The sequence below is a fragment of the Patiria miniata genome, unplaced genomic scaffold (assembly GCF_015706575.1).
Source record: "Patiria miniata isolate m_02_andy unplaced genomic scaffold, ASM1570657v1 HiC_scaffold_18, whole genome shotgun sequence".
In the NCBI taxonomy this organism is placed as follows: domain Eukaryota; kingdom Metazoa; phylum Echinodermata; class Asteroidea; order Valvatida; family Asterinidae; genus Patiria; species Patiria miniata.
This window is the reverse complement of record NW_024037056.1, coordinates 4,005,313-4,018,593: the sequence shown is the minus strand read 5'-3', so window position 1 is coordinate 4,018,593 and position 13,281 is coordinate 4,005,313. Positions and strand designations below refer to the sequence as shown.

Sequence of the window (13,281 nt, the reverse complement as noted above, 5' to 3'; positions counted from 1 at the left end):
TACATTTTCAGCCTATTAGACAACTTGACCTCAGATGACCTTTAACCTTGGTATGTGACCTTTGACATCATTATCATATGAAGGTTCCCATGTTGCATCCATGACCCAAGTTTGGTTCCAATTGGACTTCACCTTTTCAAACGAGACCAATTTTTTGAAACTTTAACCAAAATGCCACATATACTATACATACAATAGTACAGACATGGTGATTGCATGTACATTTAGTCTATTTTCTGAACAAAGTTCAGGCGAGACAAAAAACATTCAACGACATCGGAGTCAGGTAATTGGAGTAGCGGTAGTGCCCTCGCCTTCCACCGCTGCGACCCCGGGTTCGATTCCTACCCTGCGCCAATATGTGGATTGGGTGTTCAGTCCCTACTTGATTCCATGAGTTTTCCCCAGAATATTCTTCTGAAAATCTTCCCCATTTTGAAAATGACCGCCATTACTTGTTATTCTACCTATTTTTATTTGCACAGGACAAATCTGCGATGGCCCTATAGCCAAATATCTTTCTCATGACATTCTCTGACTGTGTGCCAAATTCCATGCTTGTATCATCAAAGACACTATTTCCCCAATATTTCCCCCTATCCTTGGCCCAGTAAAAAAAACAATAACAAATAAACAAACAAAAATCCATCCGGATTTTATCTTTCACGTAAATAAATGTCTATACTTCAGATATGGCCTCCAGTTGATGCTTTTATGTATAAGGGTGAAAGGTTCACCTACACTGTGTCATCTGCAGTAGGGTTCAAATTAAGTTCAGTCGCACAATTATCAATACTATCGCATCGATTATTTGTACAATCGCGGTGCGCGTAACAATAATAGCCATACTCTTGTAGAAAAAACCCCAGCTACATACACCTTCGGCGTGAGTTGGAGGAGATGCTTTAGTTTTCCATCCTGATATATTGTCAGTTTTTGGATTTGCTCGACGCCAGAATGACATGGGCCTTTCGTTTCTTACTCCTGGGGCTAGGTTCAACCGGGCTAACCCTTCAAATTTGCAAGTACTGCCTGAGTCCCGAAACACACGGTATGCGGAAGGCTTTTGCAGGTAGGTATTGCATGCTGCTAGTTCTATTTGTATACAGTGTGATTTTTTCTGCTATTGTGTGGTTGGTTTACTGATTACTAATCCAGCGACCAAACTAATTCTCGCGCAAGTCGTAAGTACGCGCGCACTCTTCGTCCAATAGGGTTGCCAAAATCCGCGCGCGCCTTTTATTTAAGAGCGCGCGCGAGATGCGCGTGGAAATTATTTATTCGTGCGTGTGGATGCCCGGCCCTCAGGCAAGTTCTGTTCTTAGAGGGGTACTTGGTCCTGAAATCCCCGAAAATTTCATGTTTTGGATTGTTAACTTATCCTATTTCAAACATCTGGTTGAAAGGAAACCAACCTAATGTCTAACCGTTCCCGAGAAAAGACGAAAAAAACCCGGTTGTTTACATCGGACATGTCGCAGTTCCTGTAGTTCAATGTACGATATACACGTTGTGTGTGTGTGTCTATTATAACGTACGTATAGCACCGTGCTCGCAAACAGCGGTGACCAATCACCAATGCATAAAATGCGGTTTCTTACACGTCCGCAAAAGGCGAACACTTCACGGATGAAATCACGACTACGGCAAAGAAACAGCTCGACTTTTTGAGGTCACAAAAGTGGACCCGAAATTCGTTCTCGCACGCATAATACAGGAATAACACAAAACGCCCAGTTTTTAAAGGATAGTTGTGCAGGTGTTTATATCCTACTTTTAAATGTTCCTTCCGATCAACATCACATCGTTCAAAGTAGCCCAATTGGGCTGTTCCAGGACCCAGTGTCCCTTTAAGGATTTGTCGACAAATTTGTAAAGAACGTTTAGTATTTTCTTGGTGAGTTAATAATAAAACAGTAAAATGTGTATCCCTTCCCTATCTGTATTTTTTCTGCAGTTTTCTTGGCGCTCCTAGGCGCTGTTTTCTCGTTCGTAAACTTCCACATATCCAGCCTCCGATGCTCTCAGAGCCATACTCTACGCACATTGCTGGGAAGCTACGTTTCCCACACCTTAATACGCCTGGCGTATCCCTTCGTCGCGTACAAGGTGTCCAAGCAGTGGAAAAACCCCAGAGATTCGCAGGAGAATCGACTTCGACTACTGACTACCAGAGATGCCAAGACAGAATACGGGAGGAAGTTCCAGCTCGGAAAGATCAAGACTCTGAGAGATCTACAGAGCAAGCATCCCATCACGACGTACGATCACTACCGACCGTACGTTCAGAGACTGGCTGACGGGGAAGATGGTGTTTTCCTCGGAGACACGATCCGAAGGTTCGGTATCACTTCGGGGACCACGGGCTCCGGTAAGCTTATCCCCATGATCCATGCAACAATCGGCAACGGTGCTGTGACTGTCCTCAACATCAAGGTCACTGATAGAGCCTTCGGACGTCCCAGTCCACTTCAGCGAGGATGCATCCTCTACTGCAAACCAGCACCGGCTGTGACCAAGTCAGGGCTTGACGTAGCACCTCTCATATACTTCTCAGAGAAAGATAAAACCATGCTAATGGCGATGCAGAACGCACCATTTGAGGCCTTCCAAATTATGACCGACTTCGAGGCCGCTTATGTCCATCTCCTGTTCGGGATTGCAGATAGGAACCTCAGTTTCTTCTACGGTGGCTTCACGTCGATGACCCACCGGGCTTTCAAACTCCTTGAGGACAACTGGGAGCAGATGCTGACGGACCTGATCACAGGGAGGCTGAACCCAAAGCTTAACATCGAGGACAATGTCAGAGCAGGCCTGGAAGCGGTATTGGTGCCAGATCCAGACCGCGTCGATCAGCTCAGGTCCGAGTTCTCCAAGGGCTTCAAGGGTGTCGTGGCCAGAATCTGGCCGTACTTGCACTACATCTTCTGTGTCGATATGGCTGGCTTCAAGAAGAAACTACAAGAAGGTTACGCAAAAGGTAAGGATGCGCACACATCTATTTACAAAGTGACAATCCTGCCTGCCTTGGCAACTCTGTAAAAGGATAGGAAACATAAGAGCTATAGTTCGGGCGAGGACAGTCGACAAGTTGTTGATTCGTGACGTAACTCACGCCTGCGCACAATAATAGCAACGTGCGAACGCCTCTTGTCAAACGACGGTCAACACGTCATCACAATACTCTTGGTCCAAGCTCCCGACATTGTGCTTTATGATGCGTGCAGCTATTGGGAACCAGCGATGCAACCATGTCCCGTTGTCCGGTTCCAAATAATCGACCAAAGAGTAGGCTAGTCCAACTATCCTTCGTTCGAGAGAAGTTGGTGACTCTATGGTTGAGTATAGTTCGTGCCCGAAATTGCTCAAAGTTGGCATGCAGACTGGATCCCCAGACCAAGGGCGGATCCAGGGGTGGGGGGGGGGCCAAAGGGGGCCATGGCCCTCCCCAAAACGAAACCAATTTTTTTTTTTTATGTGACATCGCAATAAAGGCAGGCAATGAGTACACCACCATCTTTTCCTCAAAAAAAATTGGTTAAAGTGGTCAGAAATTGCCTCAGATCGCACCACAGAGCATCTAGAATCCAAAAAAAAATTCGGGGCCCTTAAGCGGGCCCCGAACCCCACGCCGTAATTTTTTGGACCACTTTTTTGGGGGACCACTTTTGTTTTTTGGCCCCCCCTAAAATTGTGTTCTGGATCCGCCCTTGCCCCAGACATAATCAATTTCAGTATGTTGACACATTTTGTTTCCTTCATCATTTACCCAGTTTTGACCACAAGTTGAGAAGTTATTTTTAAGAGATTTTGGTTTTGTATTTCCCCTCAAGGAACGCCGATCTTCACGGGAGCTTACAGTTGCACGGAGACCTTGCTCGGTATCAACCTGTGGGTTGCAGACGAACCGAAGTACGTGTTGGTACCTGGAGATGTCGTGTACGAGTTCATCCCAGAAGAACTCTGGTAATTCAAACACTTTCTTTTTTAACTTTGTAATAACATGGATGCTATAGATTCAACAGAACAAGCCAAACCTTATGGTAGGCCTACTGTCAAGGCCATAAAGGACAAACTATTCAAGCAGTTCCTTTCTCTTTCAGCCAGGAAAAGTATCCATTGCAGATCTACCTCATCGACGAGGTTGAGGTCAGCAAGCGATACGAGCTGATGGTGACGATAACAAACGGCTTCTTCCGTTACCGCTTCGGCGATGTGGTAGAGGTGGTCGATTTCCACTACAACTGTCCAGTCATTCAAATGAGATATCGGTAAGAACGAGATCTTGTTTGTAAGAAAAGGTCTGCTTTGCGTTAAGATTGACGACCTAAAAGAGTTGGATATTACACTAATGTAAAAGACTTGAATCCACAAATGCAAAGTAAGAACACATTCTGATTTTTTTTCCCCTTGATTTTTGATCTCCATAGAACAGGCGAGCTCCTGAATCTCAACGGCGAGAAAATCGACGTCAATTTGATGTTCACAGTCATACGCGAAACTGTGGCTGGTTGGCCGTTAAGGGCGCTTGTGGATTGGACATGCGCAGAGAGCCCGCTGCTGTACGCTCACAAGAAAGGTAGGCTAAGCCAAATTAGATTAGACAATATAACTTTGCACATACAGTACTTCGTATTTTTCTTATCGAGAGATTTTGACGTGATTTAATTTGATTATTTTTTGCATCCTTAGATCCGTATGAGATGTATTATTTGATATTCATTGAGGTTGAGGAGGAGGTGGGACAGCGTCTTACCGAAGCCGAGAGATCAGAGGTAAGTTGGGTGGTGTTTAAAAAGAAAAAAACACTTGTAGTGGGGAAGCTAAGATAGGGGAAATATTTGGAGGGGGATGGTGCCTTTGATGATACAAGCATGGCATTTGGCATTTTAACATTAATTTTAGAAGAGCCACCAGATAGCGATTTCGTTCGCTTTCGGGCAATATTGTTTTTGCTTTTCGTCTGTCTTTGTAACATTGTTACTCATAATGTTTGTATGGTGTCTTGTATCTGTATAATGTCATTACCTGAGAAATAATAAATGAAATGGGTACTCGAAAAAGCTATAGAGCCTATCAGCGCCCTTGGATGGACTCGCATAATTATGATAATTATGCCACGTAATTATGACAATTTCGAACTTTTTTGCAGTTCGACAAGATACTTCGCAAACACCACAGCCTCTACGACCATTACAGAGCAGTGGGCACCATCGCAGCACCGCGCATGCTTCGCGTGCGGCCAGGCTCGTTCAAGAAGTTTCAGGACTACATCATCGCCAACTCGACAGCCTCGTACAACCAGTTCAAGATGCCTCGCAAGCTCCGCACGAAGATGATGCTGGACTACATGATGAATATGACGACCGAGTGAAATGAATTTCATTTGAACAAGAAGTAACAAGGAAAACGCGAGACGAGGGAAGACACTTTTGGAAGAATGAAAACGTCTGCTGCAGTGCGTGGAGTAAAACTATTTTTAGAGAGCCAAGCGTTCTTGTTTGTGTAAATAAAATTGTTGTTTTGCTGAAAAATGGGTCGACCGGACAGACGAGTTTCCGATGTTCGGTTAATCAGGGCAGTGCGCACAGAGGTCAAACACAGGTCAAGTGTGCGAAAGTTCGAGTATCGATAACCATTGAGTTCAATAATTTTTGATGATAATCTCCACTGTTTGGTGGAAACCGGAATTCATTGACATACATTTTAATGACAGGTTTTCCATTGAAAAGACTTGGTGTGACAGTTACAGTCACATATTTACGGGAACATAAAAGTTTTGTAAAAAGAAAGGGGAAAAATGTAACTAATGTATATGCTAAGTAATACAATGTATATCATAATTTTACCCATTTTGCCCATGATAACTTCCGTAAAAAAGAAGAGAATTTTGATGGCAGAAAAAAGGTTTCGAAGAAAAATCCTCAACAGAACTGTAATGTATTCTTTACATCTATTATCTTTTGTTTTAAGTTCAATTGTTAAGATGATAAGGTGGATGGAATACTTTTAAGAGGGACATTATTGTCGTTATACAATGTACCTATATTTATATTTTCTGTATGGTATTGCTTACTGAAGATCAGGTGGAAAATGATGTACAAAATATTTCACATGCCATAAGCTATGAGAGCATCATTTTGATTTGCACTGGATTAAAAAAAAATGATAAAATACTATAAGATTTATCTGCAATTTTCGTCATTTGTAGGTATGGCGCTCACTGTGAAATTAAATTTGCCACAGTTCACATTTATTTCAGTGCTAAAGATTTGCTCAAGCATACGGAAATTCTTAAGTAGCAACTGAAAGAATCTGTGCAAATTTTGCCTGCATCTCTGACCAACTGACACCGGCTTTATGTTACTGAATAAAGAGTGGCAAAATCTGTCACGAGCCAATATGGCCCATCAGGCCGGCGTTTATCTCCGGTTTCAGTAGCATGAAACGCCTGAGAAAATTTCTACTCCCCCTGGATGAGAGGCTAGTCCATCGCAGGTTACTCCCCAGCTGATGCTGGTACCCATTTATACTCCTGGGTGGAGAGAGGCAAGTGGGGGAGGGGGGGGGGTGAAGTGGCTCGCCCAAGGACAGACCACATGGCCAGCAGCTGGATTCGAATCCCTGACCCTCTGATCATGAGTCATGAACCCTAACCTCTAGGCCACACTCCCCTATAAAAAAAATAGAGGGCGCTCTTTAAAATTCAGGGGAGGGGAGGGGCGGGGTCTGGTAAGAAGCTCATGAACGCGTCCCTACTGCTGTATAATCAACTGCATCTAGAAACAAAAAAAACATCTAGAAACAAAAGAACGAAACACCTCAGTGCTACAGGAATAACACACCGAGCAACAACACTCGTTTCCATAAACAATAAGCCCAATGATGTGGCTCTTTATTTTCATCAAGGAGCATGGTGGCACAAAATATTTCACTGAAGTTCTCTAATTTCTTTTGGTTGATCAACTCCTTCAAAGACTGAAGATTTCAATACTGTTTGTACGTTACAGGTATCGTCAACATTAAGCAGTGTATTTTACTGGCCACATCAATGAAAACAAAAATTACATTTGGTTGCAGACTAATTAAAACAGCCACGAAAGTAGGCCAGGGCGAGTAGTGGATTTTTCTACTCGAGTACTCGCAAAGAAATTTACCGCGAGTAGTCGAGTACTCGAGAGTAGTTAACCGAAAACCCATAAAAGCAGATGAATGACATATTTTAGTATGAAGTGAAGTAACTTACAAGCAAATAGCTTGCAAGTCACACCATATTCTTCAGGACTGAGATATCCTTACTGCGCGAAATGTTGGGTCATTTAGATGATTTTTTTTTCAACGAATGGAATCCTAGGGAGAGAGAGGTGGAGGGAGTGATTCCCTGTTTGCAGGGGACGTATTAAGCTGTGAACCCTAGACCCTCAATTCCTACTCGCGAGTACCTGCTTCTACTCGCGCCAGGACGAGTAAAAGAAAAACCACGAGTAGAACGAGGAATCGAGTTACTCGCCCAAAGGCACAAGAAATGTTTAGCATTTGAAACAAAATTTACAAACTCAAAGAAACTTCCGGTTTCTCAATTACAAGAAAGACTTCATCAATTGAGGACGGAGTGGGGTTGAAATCACCTAGCACGCTAACAGTGTACATGCCGGGAGGCCCCCTTCAATGGCGAAGGCATACAAAGAAACTGCCCTCTGTCGGGTTACCTGAACAATAGCTAGCACAACGCTTTCGCCATTGAAGGGGGCCCAGTGAGTGTATATCGAACATACCACACTGATTATCATACCTCATCAATCTTTAACATTTAAAAACGATTGCACACCAGTGAAATATCCTCAAATATCAGAGCTGTTTTTCATTTTGGGTGATTTCAGTGGAAATAAATGGGGAAAAAAAGAGATTTCCTCGGCCGAGTTCAAAGTTATGGTCACTACCCCTATATACATTTAACACATGAATCTCTACAAAAGAAACCCTGATTTGCCCGAAGTACTGACTTTTGCTTCAAATATTCAACTACATGTAGTAATAACAAACTAATCATGATTCCTTTCAAATACAGGCAATAAAATACAATATTCACAGTCTTACATTGCAGACCCATGGATCAAATCTTGTGTGTGAAACAATATTTCAATAAATTGATGAAATAAAAATTTAAGCTAAATTCGGAAGGTATTTTAATAGTTCAACACACATTCTTTTGTTGAAAATCGGGCAGTATTGTTAGCACCCTGTGTATTTCCTGGAAATATTTACACCTTATTGCTTCTAAATGCACTCATCAAACTTGTAATGTTTTTATATTTCTATACCTCCATATATTTCATTACACTTTGTTAGTCTTTTGTGTGCTTTGGCATACACAGATGTTAAAATGTATACAACTGTACGTTTAATTTCACTATTTTTTTTTCACAAAGCTGACATCGATCAGAAACATTGGACATTATGCACAACTCTGCAAGCCAGAAAGGAAATGGATTATTTTCAGGGAGGAGAGGGGCTGGGCTTGACACTGCACTAACTCAACTCAGCTAGGAACCTTGCACAAGGGTTGAGTGGGATTTGAACCCGGGTCGGAGGGATGGAAGTTGAGGAAAGAACCAATGCGCAACTCTTCTCAGCTGGGAACTTTGAATCCGATGTCATTCGGAGTTGTCGTATCCGTGACTGTCGGCTGGCAATCCTGGACGATTTCCTCAATGTTGTCTTCGTTGATCTCCAGGAACATCCTGCGAGCTCTGCTGAACCAGTAGACCGTGTCGGTCGCGACGTCGTACCACATGCCGTGGAGGGATAAGGTGCCGGCGATCACGCGACGCCGGATGGAGCGATAGGACGACAGATGCTCCAACTGCTGCAAAACATTCACCTTTTAAGGAAAGAAACACAGGCTTTTATTTAATATCGCCGACGATTTATTTAAAAACGTGACGCTGAGCAAAACAGATTTCCAGAAATTAAAACTGGTTTGCCCATTTGTGAATGTTTGCCTATTTGAGTACACTACATACAGTGAACATCTCCCTATAGCAAGACAACTATGAGGCTGTGTTCCCGAATGAGAAGGTTCTGGGGGAACAGATCGTTCTTGAAGGCGCTTCTCTCATCACAATCAAGTTGACATTAATGGCTCTTCCTAGAAGGTTAGCCTAGTGTCATCACTGTACCCATCTCACTGACTTCTGTTTATGAGCTTTAGACTCCATAGTATAAACCCTCCTGCTGTCCACCTGGTCCGAACAGTCGCAGATAGTCTAAAAATCAATGCCATGCCTTTATACGCAGGCTAGTCACCAACAGTCTCATCACATTTCAGACAAGCACTGTGACTAGTCAAGCTCAGTCAACAGACAAAAGCTAGTAACTGGTAGGTACAGCTGGCTTATCAATCACCTACAGTCAAGGCAAAGCTGTATCAAGTTACATGAACAGTCACAGCCAGTTAGTGCTTTGTGTAGGCTAGTAGCTCTTAACTGTGAAAAACAGTCACTTGATTGATTTTGACTGCTGGGATAGCTTTGTTAAATTTGACACTTGACAGCCAGGGAGGGAGTTAGACCAAATTGATCCAGGACCAGTTGTACTCGTCTCGTTCCTACCTTAGAGAGTTTGTCTAACAAGCTCTTTTCATCTGTGGAGTCAAAGTCTTTGAAGTAGGCTTCAATCGGTGTTGCCCCGACATCGAATGTCATGACCCCTTCACTGGGAGTCCTAGCACTCAGATCTTGTAGCTTGTTGAGGCTGGCCTCTACGCCGTGGGTCCGGCACCACTGATGAATGACCTGGCTGACTCGCTTGAGGGGTTTCTTTGTTTCTTTCTCGGTGTAGTGACTGTAGGCAGCGTACAGTGCCTGAAAGTAAAAAATGCCCAAAGAGTATTTTGCCATTCATTTGACTCTGGATTCTTTATACCAGAACAGAAGATCAGATTTTCTCTTGAAGTTGTAAGCGAGGAAAAGGGTTGCTCACCTGACAATCTGAGTGTCCACACACGACCACGTGCTCCACCTTTGAGCGATTGCAGGTGATCTCTAACGCCACGACCTCGCAGCTAACGTGCGTGGGCTCGCCCTCCGAGTAGTTGGCCCGCGGGATCACGTTACCGGCATTGCGCAAAATGAACATGTCGCCGGGGCTTGTTTGGCAGAAGTGGGTGGGCAGAACGCGGGAATCGACGCACGAGACGAAGAGAATCGGAGGCTGGATATGTCAATAGAGGGAATAGGAATTTCAGTTTTGGTTCAGGACAAAGTTGGGGTATGACGTTTAATATTTGAAAGAAATCTGAAAGCCAAAAATGTGATTCAATATTGCTATACATGTATGTACCAGTCCTATGAGGACAAAGTGGACCCCCCCCAACAAAAACAAAATAGATGCTGTGTTACTAATCAGAACATAAAACACAGACACAGCAGCATGTACATGTATGAGTACAATTCTATATGATTCCAGCAATCTTTGAGAAAAGTTTGGTTGTTTTTGGCAAAGATCGATTAAAATTGATCAATAAAGGTACGTATGTGGTACTCACTTTTACATGTTGTTTTTGTGCATGCGTAAACCATCGCACTAAAAAGTTGCTGGCTTTGTACTTAATGATCCCTCGTAAAATTTTCTCCATCGCGAGAACGGCTCTCAAAGTTCATTCACTTCAAAGCCTCACTTCAAGGTGAAAATAAATTTACAACAAAGGTCAATTTTACAATTAAAACATGAATCAAAAAGAGCAAATGTGAGTGAATTTAACTTCAGATTTTAAGAAATAGGGCATACAACTTTTCAAGGATCTATTCATGAAACATGTTCATAAGTGTAATTAAAACACAACTGTCAATACTCACATTTTATCAACATGTTGGAAAGAATATTGCAACCTGACACTACTTCAGTGGTTGTGTACAAAGTCTATGGAGAGTCAAGACAATGTTTTAAGTAGTAACAAAATTGCAAATGTTTCTCACTCATGTCAGACTTGTCAGTCCCAGATTCATGTCTTAATATCATTTTTGCAATGACTTATCTTCATTGAGAGATGATATTTGAAGAAAAAAAACAGCGTCAGGTGGCAACATTATTTCAAATCTTTCAATTTTCATGTGAAATCTTTCTTGTTGTAACATGGTTAAGACAGAAGTCAGAACCAGAAGACATCATATTATTAATATGGCTGGCACAGAAGCAGACTACATGTAGTCGACCATGTGTTGTGACTGAGCATGGATTGAATAATATATATATTATATGTCAGCTATTCCTTCCTCCATGGTTATAACTTCAGATACGTAACTTAGCACGTAAAAATGTTCTGTGGGTGCCACATGCCGCCGTGTGTAAAGTCACGTAGGCAACTGGCCCTGCAACACTTAACATCGTAAGCCAAATGTCAACATAAAAACATGTTATCAGCACTGACCTTTCGGTTTCTTGAAGGTAACCAACTCGCATAGATGAACTGAAGACCAACTGAAATACAGAAAAGTGATTTAGTGCTGTTTTCTCCCCGAAAATACCATCGATTTAAATGAACCGACTCTGCGCCTAGCCTGGTTAAGGTTGTTCACGAATGACCTTACTATGAATAGCGCCACCACGTGTTGCAAAAACGTACAGGTAGACTTGCACTAGTCTAGCCATTTCACTTTTTCACTAGTCGTCAGTTGGCCTGGCAACTCCATCAGTATAACTGTAAAAGCTCCATCCCCGGTCTGTGTCTAGAGGCAATACGTGATCTCATGTGTTTCCATGGGTATATGGACACCTATGAGGCGGGATCAGTTGGTAATCGTGTGCTGATATGGTTTGGTTTTTATGGCTGAATAAAGGGAAGCCGGGCCACTTCCCCACATCTCCATGCCTAGTGCCCGGCCCATCCTTGGCCTTGTGCACCCCAGCGTGGCCACTCCTTGGGATTTATTCCAAGATCTTGGGATTTTGGTGTTAAAATGTATTTTGTACACTTTTTTTCCATTGCCTTGGGAATTCTCGGGATTTTTATTGGATGTTGGGAATTTCAATTTTGATGAGTGGCCACGCTGGTGCCCCCTTATATAGGCCGGTGTGACAGGTAATTCTGTCTCCCTGGTAAATGTGTCCCCCCGGACACATTTACCCGCTCGTTACCCGGTAAATGTGTCCGGGGGGACACTTTTACCTAGGTAGATTTGTCCCCCTCCAGGTAAAATTGTCCCCCTGCCCAACGGTGAAAGTGTCCCCCTGGTAAATGTGTCCCTATGCAGTATACATGTATACTGAGAGCAGCAGCGTGTCGCGCGCGCCAGTACATGCTGCAAGATATGTGGCAGTGATTATCACATGTGTACATATGCGTCTCCCTCTACAATGGAAATTCGTCCAATAGGAAATGTCGTTACGCCCCCCCCCCAATAAAAAATTCCTGGCTAAGCAACTGAATACACGTTATATTAAAATGAATTTTCGTACACTCATTTGTCACGATGTTTGACATCAAAAGATTTCATTTCATAATAAAAACGAGAATAAATAAGAAAGAGACCAAAAAGTTAATTTTTTTCATCTTCATGAAGGGCAGACTAAAGAGTAAAAAATGTATACCTTGTAAAGTGAATTCATGAAAACAATATAGAGAACTGGCCAAGTTCTGCATTGCAAAACTAGGGGGACAAACAAACCTGGAGGGGACAGAATTACCTGAAGGGGGACAGAATTAACGGGCCGGGGAGGACACTTTTACCTAGGTAATTCTGTCCCCCGGACACTTTTAACGGGGGACAGAATTACCGTCCACACCGGTATTGTCTGAAACTTTAATGAAACCCATTCAGTGTGCCCACTTTAGAAAAGAAGCCCCCGGTGCCACTTGAAAACGGGTCCTGCGGCTAGTTGAGGAGCCCCGGACAGTTTTTTCTTCTTCGGGACGCAACGACAAACAAGTGCGAGGGAATAAGCTCCGGCCGGCCGTGTTGCAAGAATCTTGCATGAAAGTCTTGCATGAAATCGATCAAAATGATCCCTGCCAGAGCTGAAAAATGCGACGCCGATGGCACATAATAGAACACCATACTTTTGGTCAATTTTCGGGACAGACAGCCATACAGACAGATAGACCAACTACCAAGTGAGTGTAGAAGCTCAAGCCAAGAGCTTTCAAACTGTTCTACATACTAGCACAAAATGATTCATCGTTCTTGCCACCGATGAATAAGCCTACTTCACCCTGAGACGAAATAAGGGCACGCGCAAACATTGTTTATATGTAAACAAACAGTGATGTCATCAGCGCCA

The 13,281-nt window shown here is 43.1% G+C and overlaps 2 protein-coding genes across 3 annotated transcripts; one reads left to right on the top strand and one right to left on the bottom strand.

Annotated features, from left to right (window-relative positions):
* The first annotated feature begins 837 nt into the window (after positions 1–837).
* Positions 838–6,151, top strand: LOC119724282 (probable indole-3-acetic acid-amido synthetase GH3.9). The gene is made up of 7 exons (XM_038195263.1): positions 838–1,072; positions 1,958–2,983; positions 3,837–3,969; positions 4,107–4,274; positions 4,434–4,582; positions 4,696–4,778; positions 5,156–6,151. The coding sequence occupies exons 1-7, from the start codon at positions 958–960 to the stop codon at positions 5,375–5,377; spliced, it is 1,896 nt and encodes a 631-aa protein (XP_038051191.1). The 5' UTR covers positions 838–957; the 3' UTR covers positions 5,378–6,151.
* Positions 6,152–6,861: 710 nt separating this feature from the next.
* LOC119724286 (beta carbonic anhydrase 1-like) lies at positions 6,862–11,583 on the bottom strand. 2 transcript variants are annotated; one of them, XM_038195267.1, is made up of 6 exons: positions 11,432–11,559; positions 10,860–10,923; positions 10,550–10,680; positions 9,985–10,215; positions 9,615–9,866; positions 6,862–8,884 (listed from the first exon to the last, which is right to left on the bottom strand). In XM_038195267.1, the coding sequence occupies exons 3-6, from the start codon at positions 10,637–10,639 to the stop codon at positions 8,633–8,635; spliced, it is 825 nt and encodes a 274-aa protein (XP_038051195.1). In that variant the 5' UTR covers positions 10,640–10,680; positions 10,860–10,923; positions 11,432–11,559; the 3' UTR covers positions 6,862–8,632. The 2 variants fall into 2 exon arrangements, with proteins under 2 accessions (XP_038051195.1, XP_038051194.1); XM_038195266.1 differs by lacking the exon at positions 10,860–10,923 and having other exon boundaries at positions 11,432–11,583.
* Positions 11,584–13,281: the final 1,698 nt, after the last annotated feature.